General features: G+C 50.5%; 1 protein-coding gene across 5 annotated transcripts in view; it reads left to right on the top strand.

Moving 5' to 3' along the window:
* EML2 (EMAP like 2) overlaps positions 1-15,781 on the top strand; it is a 55,528-nt gene that overhangs the window by 17,292 nt on the left and 22,455 nt on the right. For all 5 annotated transcript variants that reach the window (XM_033158582.1, XM_033158585.1, XM_033158581.1 and 2 more), the window contains 7 exons: positions 2,917-2,945; positions 3,450-3,579; positions 3,757-3,906; positions 4,287-4,356; positions 4,837-4,947; positions 14,480-14,575; positions 15,623-15,757. In XM_033158582.1, the coding sequence (XP_033014473.1) occupies positions 2,917-2,945; positions 3,450-3,579; positions 3,757-3,906; positions 4,287-4,356; positions 4,837-4,947; positions 14,480-14,575; positions 15,623-15,757 (721 nt within the window). The remainder of the gene's footprint in view (positions 1-2,916; positions 2,946-3,449; positions 3,580-3,756; positions 3,907-4,286; positions 4,357-4,836; positions 4,948-14,479; positions 14,576-15,622; positions 15,758-15,781) is intronic.

Here is a 15,781-nt window from a genome sequence, read left to right as displayed (position 1 = left end):
CGAACCTGGCACCTTATACCTTGAGATGTGTGCTCTGCTCTGGAGCTGCACCCTGCTCTCCTTAGTCATGCCAGGCTGCTTGCCAGTTATCCCAGTGCCTTTGCGCTCATTGGTCGGAAAACTAGAAGGAGGGAGCAGGTTTAATTGATGGTAATCAACTGGCTAGTATGGGGTTTGCAGAGGATTTTTTTTTTCCACCAGTGGGTGTTATGACCACCAAAAAAAGGCTTGGAAAGAAAGAGAGGTGGGTTGTAGAGTTGGAAGGGATCCTCAGGGTCATCCAGTCCAACCCCCCTGCAATGCAGGAATATGCAGCTGCCCCGTTTGGGAATCGAACCTGCAACCTTGGCGTTATCAGCACCACGCTCTAACCAACCGAGCTACCCCAGACCCACGTATCTTGAGGTGACCCCACTAGTCTCCACGCTGGAGGCTGTTGTGCTCTGCGCCAGAGACATCCATCTGCCCCTTGGCTGAGTTCAAGGGACCTTTGGGCCTGATTCAGCGAGACAGTTTTGCGCTCTGTGCTCTTACTCGCATTTCTTACATTGGAAGCTGCAAACGGTTCTGAATCCCAGTTGCTGGAAACCAGAAGAGGGGAGAGGGCTCTACATACATACATATAAATCCTTTATTCGACCGATAGTCAGAAAGAAGAAAAACATTTCTCAATACAAAATTATAGAACTAAAAGCATCAGTGGGATACACAATTAAAAATAGGACAGCACTAGTAAACCTCATACAGATAATCCCACATCGAGACATTCGATTTTGCGCTTCCGACACTTGAGCGCCAGGAAGAGGAATTTAGCCACAGATAAGGCTGTTTTCCCAGTGGGCTTATTCAGCAGATATGCTACCTGCCTTTCTCTTAATCGAGAGCTAAACTGAGGTAAATATGGGGCTATGAGATACTGCCTTAAATCGTTATAAGAGGGACAACTCAGTAGAATGTGTTCTGTGGATTCTACCTCTCCTAAAGCACAATGGCACATTCTCTGATCATATGGAACTCCTCTAAATCTTCCCCTCAAAACTGCCGAGTCAAGAACGTTCAGTCTGGCCGCAGTGAGAAGTCTGCGATATTCCACATAGTGGATATCTGCCAGGTAACGGGCTGGTGCAGCCCGATACACCTGCTCCCCCAGAAACATCCCAGGTTTCACGGGGCTATGTCCTCGTGTCTGGCGACATCCCCCAATCTCTGAGCGATCACCGCTTTAGCATGTCTATAAGTCATGGACTCTATATAAAGGGAGGACAGTCCGCACTTCTGCACTTCCTCCACCACCTCCCCTTCCCATGGTGATTTAAAATTGTCCCTCAGTATCAGGGGGGGCCAAACCCATAACTTGAGCCATAGACATAATTTCGCTTTCAGGGCCACATACCTAAAGGCTTGGCAGCTGGCTACCTACCTGTAACTGGAAAAGGGAGATTTTTGTTTGACCATTTAATGAAGTCTTTTTGTCGCTGCTATGTAGTATTAACATTTTGCTGGATTTCCTCAAAAGACAGTTGGATGGCGCCTTATACTCCCAGTGTGGTGTAGTGGTTTAAGAGCGGTGGACTCGTAATCTGGGGAACCGGGTTCGCGTCTCCGCTCAGAGAGAGCTCACCGGGAGAGGGCTCTTGCGCTCAGATCATTCTTGCCTGTTTCCCACAGGCATCTGGTTGGCCCCTGTGAGATCACGATGCTGGACTGGATGGGCCCCCTTTGGCCTGATCCAGCCGGGCCCCTCTTACGTTCTTCTTTGTTGCCCCATTTGGACTCTTGCATCCTACCTGATCCCTAAGGCTGAGAGCACCCCGATTGCTGGCAGCGGAACATTGTTAAGAATTGTACTGGACTGAACGTCCAGAGCTATTAAAGAGACTTCAGAGAATACGGTTCGGCTTGTAAAACTTTGCCACATGCAGTTTTGGAGTCTGGGCGCTTGCTTGGCGGGTAATGCGCTTTTGCAAACTCCTCCGCTCCCTGTGCATTCACAAGCTCCACGAGCAGCACGGCTGCAGAGGCCTGTTCTTCTCCTCCGATGCTTTGGCAATGCTTGGCGTGGCTTGTCCCGCTGGCTTCCCCTCCGGTGGTGCCTCTCCTGCTGTAGACCGATCTGCTTCGACGTCACGGAATGAGCAGCAACATTCTGCCTGCCGGGATGCGTGGATTTTGTTTGACGCGAGTGCAGCCGCCGCGAGGGGAGTACAAGCCCGGCGGAGGGGAGGTGGGAGAGCGAACCGCACTCAGGGTCCAAGGATAGCAGCGGGTGTATTTTGGCAGAAAGGCAGGAAGAGATGCGAGGGTCAGCTGAAAGCTGTTTGCTGCCGAGAGGCTGAAGATGAGAGAGGGAGAAAAACTCTTTAGTCGGATTGTTGCAGCAGAGATGTGCCTTCCTCCCCCCCCCCGCAGTCTTCCCCTTTCATGTTAGAGATTTCAGAGTTGCCTACGTGCAGAAATGCAGCTGTCTATCTCCAAGCAATTAGTAGTTGGCAGAAAGCCCAGATCTGCTCTCTCTCAGACCCTTAGCAACGACCTGTGATTGGTCAATGAGTTCCTAAAGACTGAGCTCTGTGTGAGAGCTTTGTGGTTAGTGTGGTTAGTGTGTTGGTTGTGTTAGTGTGGAGAAAGTGGTCAGTGTAGAGAGAGAGAGACAGAGAGGAAAAGATTTTATGCTTTGTTTCTTTTATTTTGTAAAGTCTGTACATAGTAACTTATGGATGCTAGTTGCTTCAATCAATAAATACTGTATATAGTTATCCAAGTGAGTTGCTGAGTTCCTGCGTTGTGCTGTCCAGTCAATTACACAACAGCCAGAAGCTTCCAGAAAAGTCTGCGTCTAACTCTGCGGTGTCCAGGAATACGTTATACTCCTGACACTAAATCTTAAGATAACTGTCTTCTTTCTTTCCCTTGCAGCAAACCTAAAGAATCCACCTTCAGCGCTGGTGAGTAGATGCTGCCACAATTTGCAGTTTATGATGGAGGAAAACACCCAGAAATACAGTCTGAGGCTGGGAGCTGAGCATGGCCTTAGAGGCCTGGAGGTCATTAAAGTGCTCCTGCATGCTCCAAGTTGCACAAAAGTCTTGAGAGACGGGGTGTGTGTGTGTGCCGTTTTAACACAGCAAGTGTTCTTAGAATAGCGGGGGGGGGGGGGGGGAAGAGACCGGCCAAAGAGGGAAACTCATCTGATAAGCTTGCCTTCTGCAAATTCTCCCTTCGTGGTCGCCAGGAGGGAGGGCCTTGCTCGCCCCAAGCGATTAGCTTTCTACAAGTTTTGCTTCAGGGCGGGTGAGGTGAGAGACGGAGGAGAGCGTCTGCTTTTAGGGGAAATCAAGGCGCTGTAGAGGCGGCCCCGATCCCTCTGGGCAGCTGGAGGAGGTCTTGCAAGCGCAGTTACGGGTGATGGGTGACGCCTTCTCTCCCCCCCCCCGGTGATCCGTACGCAGAGGATGGTTACGTGAAGATGTTCCTGCGGGGGCGGCCCATCCCCATGTTTGTCCCCGACGCCGTTGTCGCCACCTACAGCCTCGATGCCAAGCTGGACCTGCCCCATAAGAAGCTGAAGCTGGACTGGGTGTATCCTACTCAAAGCAGTTTCCCCGGGGGGTGGGAGGTGGGGGAGGAAGTAGAAAAGGGAGTGGGGCGCTTGAAGCGAGTTCTGGATCTTCCATTCCTTGGCTCCCAGACCTGGTGACCAGGACCGCAAAGACCACTCTCTTCTTTTTGTCCTTGACGCGCCGGCATCCGCTCCAGCTATGGGTATCGGGGCCGCGACTGCCGCGCCAACCTTTTCCTGCTGCCCACGGGGGAGATCGTGTATTTCGTGGCCGCCGTGGCTGTCCTCTACAACGTGGAGGAACAGCGCCAACGCCACTACCTGGGCCACAATGATGACATCAAGTGGTAAGCATGGGGGGGCGGGGAGGGGGCGAGGCGGTTCCTGCGCTGTTTCTTTCCTCTCCAGCTTGAACGGCAGAGGAGCAGCGGGGGGGGGGTCCGGAAGATGCAATGCCAGTTTGCAGGCAGTGCCACTTGTAAAAACAGAAGGAGTCATTGCAAGGAGTGGGTGGCAGAGACAGAGCATATGCCCACGCTGCCTGGGGCGGACTCGCTCCCGAGGTGTTGGTCGTGGCGTGGAGGGTGCCCTCCCAGGCGCGGGAGAGCTGCTTGGGTGCCTGGATCCGCCCCCACTGCCCCCACCCCCCACCTGGTGGGTGGGTGGCCTTTCGGAGCACCTCTCTGCATGCGACTGTGTGACTTCTGCCCTTTCCTGTCTCACTCAGCCTCGCTATGCATCCTGACATGGTCACCATAGCAACTGGGCAGGTGGCCGGGACTTCGAAAGATGGCAAGGTGAGAGGGGCAGGCTGGCTAGAGGCGGAGGCGCCAGGGACTGGGAGGTGGCGGTGGTGGGAAGAGAGAGGAGCAGAGGAGAAACGGGAACAGGTTGCATACATTTAAATCCGACAGGAAAAATCCCCCCCCCTTCCCAAATAATGGGGCATCTGAACATTTGCGTACTTAGGAGCTGCCCTTTGTGTGTCTTATCTTGGCATCCCTTCCCCGTCCCAGCCAAGGCATGGAGATCCCGGTCTCCTCCTGCTGCTGTTTCACCCCAGTAGCTCGTAGCGTCTGCCACGCCTGAATGTGGTTGCACCAATTATATGTTGCAGCCTGAATGCAGCCCTGCCTTCCTCTGTTGTGCTTTTAAAGCAAAACCTTGTGGCCAGTGCCTTTCCCGGAACCCCCAGGTTCCACAAGTTGTTTCCGTGTTGTATGAAGAGTTGCTTCCTTTCGTGTTTCCCGAACCGGCATTCTTCTTCTTTCCGGCAGCCGCTGCCTCCCCACGTTCGGGTCTGGGACTCTGTGAGTCTGAACACGCTCCATGTCCTGGGCCCCGGGCCCTTCGACCGAGCTGTGAGCTGCGTGGGATTCTCAAAGTCTGTGAGTCATCCTTCCCTTCCCTTCCTTCCTTCCTTCCGCCAAAAAGGGTGTAAGGTCCTCATTTAGTTGCTCATGAGTAACCGGACTCCGTCGTTTCCTTTTAAAAAGTTTTATTGTGCAACTATTTACAGCGCAGAGCTGAAATTCACGCCTGTCTCATCCTTTGGCAGAATCCGGGAGTGCCCCTTTCCGGTTTCCCCCCCGGCATAAGAGTTTGGGAATGCGAAATCCCCTCCTTCTTTCCCTATGTGGGACCCCTCTGCGCAATTGGGGGGACGGAAGTGGCGTCCCTCCTTCTGTGCCAAGGGGGTGCGAGGTCTCTGTAACACCCCGAGAGCCCTTCCACCATCTGAGTCGACGACAGTTCCCTGACAAAGGGGGTACCCAGAGCCCGCTGTTCACCCCACAAGCTTGGGTTAGGTAGATAACGATGATGATGATAGAATCATAAAATCCTAGAGTTGGAAGAGACCACCAGGGCCATCCAGTCCAACCCCCTGCCAAGCAGGAAACACCATCAAAACATTCCTGACAGATGGCTGTCAAGCCTCCGCTTAATAAATAATAAATAAGGGGAGGAGTTTAGAAAGAAGAAACACCACAGTGCATCTGCAGTACCACAACAGGATACCTTCATAATAATAATAATAATAATAATAATAATAATAATAATAATAATAATTTATTTATATCCCGCCCATCTGGCTGGGTTTCCCCAGCCACTCTGGGCGGCTTCCAACAGAATGTTAAAATACAAGAATCTATTAAACATTAAAAGCTTCCCTAAACAGGGCTGCTTTCGGATGTCTCCTAAAAGTCTGGTAGTTGGTTTTCTCTTTGACATCTGACGGGAGGGCATTCCACAGGGCAGGTGCCACCACCGAGAAGGCCCTCTGCCTGGTTCACTGTAACTTGCCTTCTCGCAGCGAGGGAACCGCCAGAAGGCCCTCAGCGCTGAACCTCAGAGTCCGGGCAGAACGATGGGGGTGGAGACGCTCCTTCAGGTATACTGGACCGAGGCCGTTTATCTGCCCCAGCTGCAACAAAACATGTCTCTCCTGTATCGGTCTCTACAGCCACATCAGGAGCTGCAACTCTCCAGTGGTTTAACTTCATCCCTGAAACTACAATCCTCTGTTGTCTCCTGAGCCAGACAGAGGCCAACAATGTATTAAATTTGTATTCTGCCCTTCAACCGAAGATCACAGGGCAGTTCACAACATAAAAATACAAAACAAGAACACAAAATGCGTAGGTAAAACAAAAACAAGCCAATAATCCGCCCCCCCTCCCACAGACACATTTAAAAGGCCGTAGATTAATCAGCCAAAGGCCTGGGAGAACAGGAACAGTTTTGCCTTTTGCCTAAAGATATGTAATGTTACGGAAATTTCCGGGTCGAGAAGGCTCAGCTCCCGGTCCTACGGAGGAAGCCCGTGGTTCGCTGCGGAGGCAATGGAGACCAGCCGGAGATTGGAGCAAAAGCAAAGGAGTTTATTGCGCAACAAGGTTCAGGAGGATCCGAACCCCGAACAAAGGGTGTCACGGACTTTTAAAACTTCCCGCCATTGCCCAGAATACATAGCGAAATACATCACAGAAACGTCAGAAATGGGAGGGGAGAGAGGAGGTTACAGTAAAATTTACATATAGGAAAAACAAGTTTTTACATATCAGGAAGGATGGCAGGAACCGGTGAATGGATCTAGGGTGGGTGTAATACACATTGAAGGTTTCCTCTGCGTCGGGACAATAGAACGCTCCTAGGAGGATGTCTGCTGCTATGGTAACTGATGGATGGGTGCTTGAATGGATTACCGGGAGGGGTGTATTTCCTCCTGAGGACGTGACTCGCTGCTTAGGGGATTATGAAAGCCACTGAGTGGAGAGTCCAAAAATTATGCAGTATCAAAATAATATACTTCTGATGATCGGAGGATGGTGGGGACCGAGGGGTTAGAAAGGTTATTTCATAAGGAGCAGATAGACACTCGAATCAAGCAGATCGGACTTTGCGTTGCTGAGATATTGATTTTTTTATGCTATTTTACTGTCTGAGCTGTCAGACAGCCCACCCACATTCTAAATAAGTCCACTTGCAACATTGTAGCAGTTCATAATTAATAGCTTCCCAAAACTAGATACATTTTGGTTTCGGTTCCATTGTTCTCGCAGCAGGGAGCCTGTCAATACCCACTTAGCGTTCAGTCAAGCGTGAAGGTGATGATTGAATCATAGTAGCTGAGCTGAACGTTCCATTTTGCAGGCTGAGCTGAATGCATGCTCCTGATTGGTGGGTTTCCCGTTCATTGAGAAAATGGAGCGTGAGCGGAGCGCTGTTTGACAGAAGCGCTTTTCCAGGGGCTTTTTCGGAACGCAGAATGGGATTTTGGGGAACCCTTCATCGCGAGGGTTTTATGTGGTGCTTGTGCGACTTATATGTGTGTGTGGGGTACCCGCTCATCGTCGGGGGGGCAAAGAGAAGAAAGAGGCTTCCAGGTCCCGCATTTGGCAGCGCGGGAGTCCCGCGAGGAGGCTGCGCGGTGGGGAAGGTGGTGGCTGGAATTTTCCCTAACAGTCCCGCATTTGGAGATAAGATTTGTATCTGGTTCGCAGAACCACAAATCCTTTTCTCCACACCTACACCTTCGAGACTTGGTACTCACCTTCCCCACGCGCCTCGGCTGGTCGTATTCAGGGAGAGCGGGCCGGTCATGGTTGGATGTCAACATCGGGTGCAGGCACGGTGGGCTGTCAAAAGCCAGCTGATCGGAGAGTATGATGAGCTGTCACACGGCTGTCAAAGTGGCAGGTAGTCACACTGGCGAGCTGTCAAAGGTGGCCAACGAGGAGACAGGGTGTGCTGTCAAATAGCTGTCAAACAGCTGTCAAACGGCAAGCAGGTAGACCAAGGCAAGCTGTCAAAGTGGTAAGTCCGAAAATGTGGAGAACTGTCAAACAGCCGTCAAACGGCAAGCAGTCAGAATAAGGCAAGCTGTCAAAACGGTGAGTCTGAAAATGTGGAGAACTGTCAAAAGCTGTCAAACGGCAAGCAGTCAGAATAAGGCAAGCTGTCAAAGCGGTGAGTCCGAAAATGTGGAGAACTGTCAAAAAGCTGTCAAACAGCAAGCAGTCAGAATAAGGCAAGCTGTCAAAGCGGTGAGTCCGAAAATGTGGAGAACTGTCAAACAGCCGTCAAACGGCAAGCAGTCAGAATAAGGCAAGCTGTCAAAACGGTGAGTCCGAAAATGTGGAGAACTGTCAAAAGCTGTCAAACGGCAAGCAGTCAGAATAGGGCAAGCTGTCAAAGCGGTAAGTCCGAAAATGGTTGGTGGGAACGATGTACGGGGACTCGGGAACGGTGAAGCAGGAACTGGGGTGCGATGGACAGGAACTGGGGTGCGATGCTGGGGTGCGATGCTGGGGTGCGACGAACAGGAACTGGGGTGCGATGCTGGGGTGCGGTGATCAGGAACTGGGGTACGATGCTGGGGTGCGATGCTGGGGTACGAGGAACAGGAACTGGGGTGCGATGCTGGGGTGCGGTGCTGGGGTACGAGGAACAGGAACTGGGGTGCGATGCTGGGGTACGGTGCTGGGGTACGAGGAACAGGAACTGGGGTGCGATGCTGGGGTACGGTGCTGGGGTACGAGGAACAGGAACTGGGGTGCGATGCTGGGGTACGGTGGGCTGTACCCCCGGGTATACGAGGGGTGGGAATTGAGCGCAGTCCAAAGGGGAAGGGCTTCAAGGTCCTGTTGGGGCTCTCCTTATGTTCTCAAGTCGGAAGGAGGGGCTTGAACGAATTGCGGGTCAGTTTGAGCTGGCAGAGGGGCACGGAAAGGATTTGGAGGGTGTGACTCTGCGGTTGGTTGGGCCACCGAGACCTGGGTGCCTTGGGGTGGCCAATTCCCTTGGGGATGAGGTGGCACCATTTGCTGGTTCTCATAACCCTGGGCCCAAGGAGGGTGCGAAGGAAAGGTCGTGTATGGTGGGTTTCCTCCGGGGAATGGGTAAGAATTAGCTTCAACCCATGGGCTCCCCGGGTATAAATATGGGCAGTTTCGTCTTAGGTGCCCTGGTTGAAAACACAGGTGACAGAGGCCAGTGGATGGGCCCCAGGGTCGTGGCATGGATGGGCTTGCATTCAATCCTTCCCCTCTTCCTCGCCCCCTGCCTCCTCCCCTGGCCGGGAACCCTGGAGCTGGGAAGTAAGGGGTTTCCATACTGAGGGCAAGCACTGCCTCTTCCCCTGCCCTGGTGTCCATCCTTTTCTTTTCGTCCCGGTTGTTAAAGACGGACTTGGCGATGGACAGTATTTCGCTAAAAGTTTTCCCATCGTAGCCAACTAGGAGATTTAAGGCTTTCCTTATATCTGGCGATGCCTGGTCTTTGAAGAAGCCTTTTACTATTATATCATGGTGCGGATTCTCGGGGTCTATTCCGCCCCATGTTTTAATAGCCGCCACCAACCGGGAATAATAATCCGAAGGGTGTTCATTCGGTCCCTGTATTACAGTCTGAACCTTAGTCCAGTTTATTGAGCGCTGCCCTGAAGCCTTGATGCCATCTAGGATGGCCCTTTTAAACAAGTTCAGGCACCAGATGCCATTAGGGGTATTGTAGTCCCAGGCAGGGTTGGGTTCAATACGGAGATCTCTAGGTGTCAGGGCCCCCACCCCTTGAGGTCTCCCTTCCTGGTAGTTCTCCTGATTTAGGGCTTCTTCAGCCTTACTGAGGATGTCAGCCTTTTCAGCCTCATTGAATAGGGCATTTAAGAGTACGTGGACATCAGTCCAAGAAGGGTGATGGGAAGAGAAAATGGTAGCAATTTGCCGGTGGCACTTGTCAGGGTCATCTCTCAAGGAGGGCATCGTGTTAGCCCAGTTGATCAGATCGGCCGTACGGAAGGGTTGATGGGTATAGATCATACGTGGGGCCCCATCTGGGTCTGTCGGTGGTATAGGGAAAGCCCTCAGTGGCATCTGGAAGGAGGTTGCTTGGTGGTCGTTTCCCCCTTTGCCTTTGGCCTTTGCCTGGACGGACTGCCGGAGAATGGATGGGGGACAGGTGCCATGGTCTCTGACAGGAGTTGGAGTAGAGTCAGGACTCATAAACACATCGGGCACCGCTAGAATCCCTTCCTGGCCGGCGGGATGAACCAGTAATTTGTCACCTTGAGCCACTGCTTGGCTATTGGGACTAGCATCCTGTTCAGGTCCCTGTGCCATGGCCTGATCCTCATAGGGGGGTGGCGCAGGACCTTTGTTTGGTCTCTTAGGATTCTTTCTAGGAGGTTTAATCACGGGCATCTGGAGCGTTGGGGACGAGTTTAGAGTCATAAGGACTTGGGATACAGCCTCGAAAGTCTCCAGATAATCAAGCTGTCGAGGCCTTTCTTCTAATAAGAGCTTCTTTAGGGTTTTTAGTTGATCCTGATGGAAGGATCCCTCCGGTGGCCAGCGGAGTTCTGATGGCACTCTTTCAGTAAAAGACGGCCAGGAATTCCTACAAAGATCTTGCAGCTTCTGTCTAGACAAAATCTCATGGTCCGGAATTATCTTCCAATGCTTCATGACAATCGCGAGGGGAGAGTCGGGTTCCGGCTGGGTAAAAGAAGGCTTTCGAGAAGTCTTCTTCCCAGTGGAAGTACGACCATGCTTTGAAGCCTTGGCACCCATCGTTCCTTGGGGTTTAAGAGGAACCTGGGGTTTTTTGGGAAAGGAGGGACGGGAAAGGTATCTTTGTAAGTCGGGGTTTCTCACTAAGGGAGTGGGACAGGGGGGGTTTCTTAACATAGGCAAAGTACAGTACACGACGTTCCAATAATCTAGCCTGGTCCCTTGCGTTCACTAGTTCGGCTAGCGGGGCGGCTGACCAGGGGGATCTACTCTAAACTACCTCTTCCTTTCCTTTTTCTGGAGCTCCCTTTTCCTCTTCCTTTCTCTTCCATTTCTTCTCATCTATTCCTACTTCTCAACCCCCATTTCCACCCATTACAGGGCACCCCCACCTGGCAACCTCCTGCCTATCGTTAACAGCTAAGGAAGGGAACCCTACTGGACGCCTGCCACTGCAGTGCCAGATCGGGCAGCCCTTTAAATAGAGTTAAACGGTCCGGAAAAACCTCCCTTGCGTTCGGAAGCGGGCTCACGCACGACCAGCGTGTTTTACATGGCCCGACCGGGGCGGCTGAGGTTTAGGATAGTGCAGAGAAGTCCTTTGCCCCTTGGCAGCTGGCAAAGTAGAAAAAGAGCCCAGTCCCTTGCGTTCGTTAGACCAGCTAACGGGGCGGCTGACTGGGTATTGGAGAAAAAGAGATAGAGCTCAGGACTCCCCTTTCGAGTTGAGCAGCAGTCCACGGGACAGACTGAGAGACAGGCAAGAAATGATAGGCAAGAGAGCAGTAGATTGCGGTTGCCAGGCTTACCTCCCCCCTCCCCCCAATCACCAGTGCACTGGATTTATACTTACGCGTCTTCCAGCGCGATCCGCTGGATCGTTGGAGACGAAGCCGGCTGAACTTTGCCTTTGCTCCCCGGTTGGCTCCCCTTGAGACCTGCAATTACCGCCCGGAGGATGGCCAGGGATCCGTCGAGTCTCCACGGGAGAAAAGGGTCCCGTTGCCGGCTGAAGGCTCGGTGGGGGTCCCCAGCCACCACGGGAGAACGCAGGTCCCGGGTTTCGGTACCAAGACTGTTACGGAAATTTCCGGGTCGAGAAGGCTCAGCTCCCGGTCCTACGGAGGAAGCCCGTGGTTCGCTGCGGAGGCAATGGAGACCAGCCGGAGATTGGAGCAAAAGCAAAGGAGTTTATTGCGCAACAAGGTTCAGGAGGATCCGAACCCCGAACAAAGGGTGTCACGGACTTTTAAAACTTCCCGCCATTGCCCAGAATACATAGCGAAATACATCACAGAAACGTCAGAAATGGGAGGGGAGAGAGGAGGTTACAGTAAAATTTACATATAGGAAAAACAAGTTTTTACATATCAGGAAGGATGGCAGGAACCGGTGAATGGATCTAGGGTGGGTGTAATACACATTGAAGGTTTCCTCTGCGTCGGGACAATAGAACGCTCCTAGGAGGATGTCTGCTGCTATGGTAACTGATGGATGGGTGCTTGAATGGATTACCGGGAGGGGTGTATTTCCTCCTGAGGACGTGACTCGCTGCTTAGGGGATTATGAAAGTCACTGAGTGGAGAGTCCAAAAATTATGCAGTATCGAAATAATATACTTCTGATGATCGGAGGATGGCGGGGACCGAGGGGTTAGAAAGGTTATTTCATAAGGAGCAGATAGACACTCGAATCAAGCAGATCGGACTTTGCGTTGCTGAGATATTGATTTTTTATGCTATTTTACTGTCTGAGCTGTCAGACAGCCCACCCACATTCTAAATAAGTCCACTTGCAACATTGTAGCAGTTCATAATTAATAGCTTCCCAAAACTAGATACATTTTGGTTTCGGTTCCATTGTTCTCGCAGCAGGGAGCCTGTCAATACCCACTTAGCGTTCAGTCAAGCGTGAAGGTGATGATTGAATCATAGTAGCTGAGCTGAACGTTCCATTTTGCAGGCTGAGCTGAATGCATGCTCCTGATTGGTGGGTTTCCCGTTCATTGAGAAAATGGAGCGTGAGCGGAGCGCTGTTTGACAGAAGCGCTTTTCCAGGGGCTTTTTCGGAACGCAGAATGGGATTTTGGGGAACCCTTCATCGCGAGGGTTTTATGTGGTGCTTGTGCGACTTATATGTGTGTGTGGGGTACCCGCTCATCGTCGGGGGGGCAAAGAGAAGAAAGAGGCTTCCAGGTCCCGCATTTGGCAGCGCGGGAGTCCCGCGAGGAGGCTGCGCGGTGGGGAAGGTGGTGGCTGGAATTTTCCCTAACAGTAACAAAGGCTTCTCTGGGGGGAGCAATTCCACAAATGGGGAGCCACAGCAGAAAAGGACCCGGATGTTGTCTCACCCCGCAGGAAGCAATTGGAACCTACAGAGTCAGACCATTGGTGCATCAGGCTCAGTATTACCTACACTGACTGGCAGCAGATATCCAGGATTCCAGGCAGGAACTTCTCCCAACCCTGTCTGGAGATGCCAGGATTGAACCTGGGAGCTTCTGATTCCAAGGCAGATGCTCTGTCCCTGAGCTACAGCCCGGCCCGTTGACCGCTAGTGAGGTTGTGATTGGGTGGTGGGGGTGGTGAAAGGAAGATGAGTTTGCAAGTTCAAGGAGGCCCAGCCTCCACCCACCTGCCTTCATATTCGGCCAAGGGACACCCTCCTCCTGCCCGGACCCAAATTCTGTAGCCGGGGGGTGTCAGTTCTGTTATCAAGATATCCTAAACCTTAGTTTTACAGAGCTTGTTCATAGAGATGTAAAATTTCCGGAAATTTTGAAGTTCGGAAAAAATCCTGTTTTTTCCCCATTTCTTTTTCTGGGGGAAACGATTTTTTTTTTTTGAAAAATTGAAAAAAAATGCTACATTAGCACTTCTTTTTTCTTTTCCAGATTGAAAGTCATTCTGTTACTTTAGAAACATAAAATATAACTATGGACAATTTTAATGGGCATAAAATTATCACAAGTAGCATATTAAAAATATAGGGTATCCAAACAATTATTACAAACAGAATTTACTTTTTAAAATAATATTTATTTGTATTTGTAACAAATGGAGCAACAATCTCCTGAACTGTTTACTAATTTATGTGGAACAAAAAAAAACTCCACAAAACAATTTTTAAAAATCCAGAAAATTTCCTCTCCACAGTATTTTTTTTTAAAAAAAACATTCTCATAAAAAGAATTGAAGAAGGAAGTGGGACTAAGTTTCAATGAATGGGCATGAAATGTAATCAGAATCATTTTCTGAGCTGTAATCAAGTATATACTTTCAGGCCCTTTTTGTTGCTCTATATTTTCTTCCAGTGTTTTGAGGCCTAGTGAAGAGGAACAGAACCAATGCATACCACACGCATGCAAAAACAAAACTGAAACCTTTTTCTTTTCTGGTGACAACAGCACCTCCTAAAGGAAGAAATGTATCTTGTCCTTGCATTGGAGAGTTCAGTTTGCAACCTAGGACTTGCTTGTCCTCACAGAAATTAGAATAATCTGATATACCATACATATTCTTTTTAGAAATGATTTATAAAATATTTGAACCCCTTATCTTAAAATATTTTATTCATCATGTTAAAACAAAACATTCCATAATCTTTATTTTATTTTTTTTCAATTTTTCGAAAAAAACCAAAAAAGGCTTCAGGGGGAAAACGGGGAAAAACCCGTCGTCGCCAAAAAAATTTCTGGTTTTCTTCTGGGCCTTCACATCTCTACTTGTTCGTGCTTCTTCACAGAGCACTGGTTGGTTTGTTTTTTTAAAGAAAGAGGGAGCTGGCATGAGATTTCTAATTAGGTTTCGCTTCTGGAAATGGCTTGCCGTGGCGAATCCAAGACGTTGGACGGCAGTTGTGAGGTGCAGTTGCCTTGCTTCCTCTACCCATGTCTCTTGTCTCTCACCAGAATGGCGGAGGACTCTTATGTGCTGTCGATGACTCCAATGACCACGTACTGTCCGTGTGGGACTGGCAAAAGGAGCAGAAGCTGGTAGACGTGAAGGTAACGTTGTGTCCTGCCCTCTTGGCCAAAATCCAGCCTTTCCCAACCTGGGGTTGGCGCTCCAGACATTCTGGACTCTCTGGCGATCCCTCGTAGTTGAGAAAGATTGTCTTCATAAACATGGTTTTAACTGTTGAGTCCGTAAGTGACTTTGGAGGCCAATTCTGGACCCACACGTCCTTCCACAGTTGGGGACATTGGTTCCCGGGCGGGAGTTGATGACAGTGTGGATTTGCCAAGCGTGCCTTCCTCTTAGCACGTTTCTCCCTTGCATCCTGAGTTCGAGTGTCTTCAAAGCCCATGACGCCTTTGGTCAAGGCTGTTCTCCAACTGGAGCACTGGCAGGCCAGTGTTTCCCTGTTGTCAGTGTTCATACTACATTTTTAAAGATTTGCCTTGAGAGACAGTCTTTAAACCTCTTCTGTTGACCACCAGCATTACGCTTTCCATTTTTAAGTTCGGAATAGAGTAGTTGCTTTGGAAGACAATAATCAGAAATCCGCACAACATGACCAGTCCAATGAAGTTGATGTTGAAGAATCGATAGATAGATAGATAGATAGATAGATAGATAGATAGATCATTGCTTCGACACTGGTGATCTTTGCTTCTTCCAGTACAGTGGTACCTCTGGTTACGTACATAATTAGTTCCGGAGGTCCGTTCTTAACCTGAAGCACCACTTTAGCTAATGGGACCTCCCGCTGCGCCACCAGAGCACGATTTCTGTTCTTATCCTGAAGCAAAGTTCTTAACCTGAAGTGTTATTTCTGGGTTAGCGGAGTCTGTAACCTGAAGCGCATGTAACCCGAGGTACCACTGTACACTGGCATTATTTCGCCTGTCTTCCCAAGTGATGTGTAAAATCATTCGGAGACTCCGTTGATGGAATCTTTCGAGGAGTTGGAGGTGGCGTTTATACATTGTGGACTAGAATCGTGAAGGACACCAGTTTGCGCCCTGGCGGCCCCTGCCTCTGGCTCCTGCGTCCTGATGCCTCACTGTATTATTGACCCCTCTCTCCTTCCTGCTCCTCTTCCTCCGCAGTGCTCCAATGAGTCTGTGCTGGCCGCAACTTTCCATCCTACAGAGCCAACGCTACTCATTACCTGCGGGAAATCTCACATCCACTTCTGGACGCTGGAGGGAGGCAGCCTCAGCAAGAGGCAGGGCATTTTCGAGGTGAGAGCGGGATCGGAAGGGAGA

This window comes from Lacerta agilis, chromosome 8 (assembly GCF_009819535.1).
Source record: "Lacerta agilis isolate rLacAgi1 chromosome 8, rLacAgi1.pri, whole genome shotgun sequence".
Taxonomy (NCBI): Eukaryota; Metazoa; Chordata; class Lepidosauria; order Squamata; family Lacertidae; genus Lacerta; species Lacerta agilis.
The sequence above is the reverse complement of the archived record's forward strand: the minus strand, read 5'-3'. Positions and strand labels throughout refer to the sequence as shown.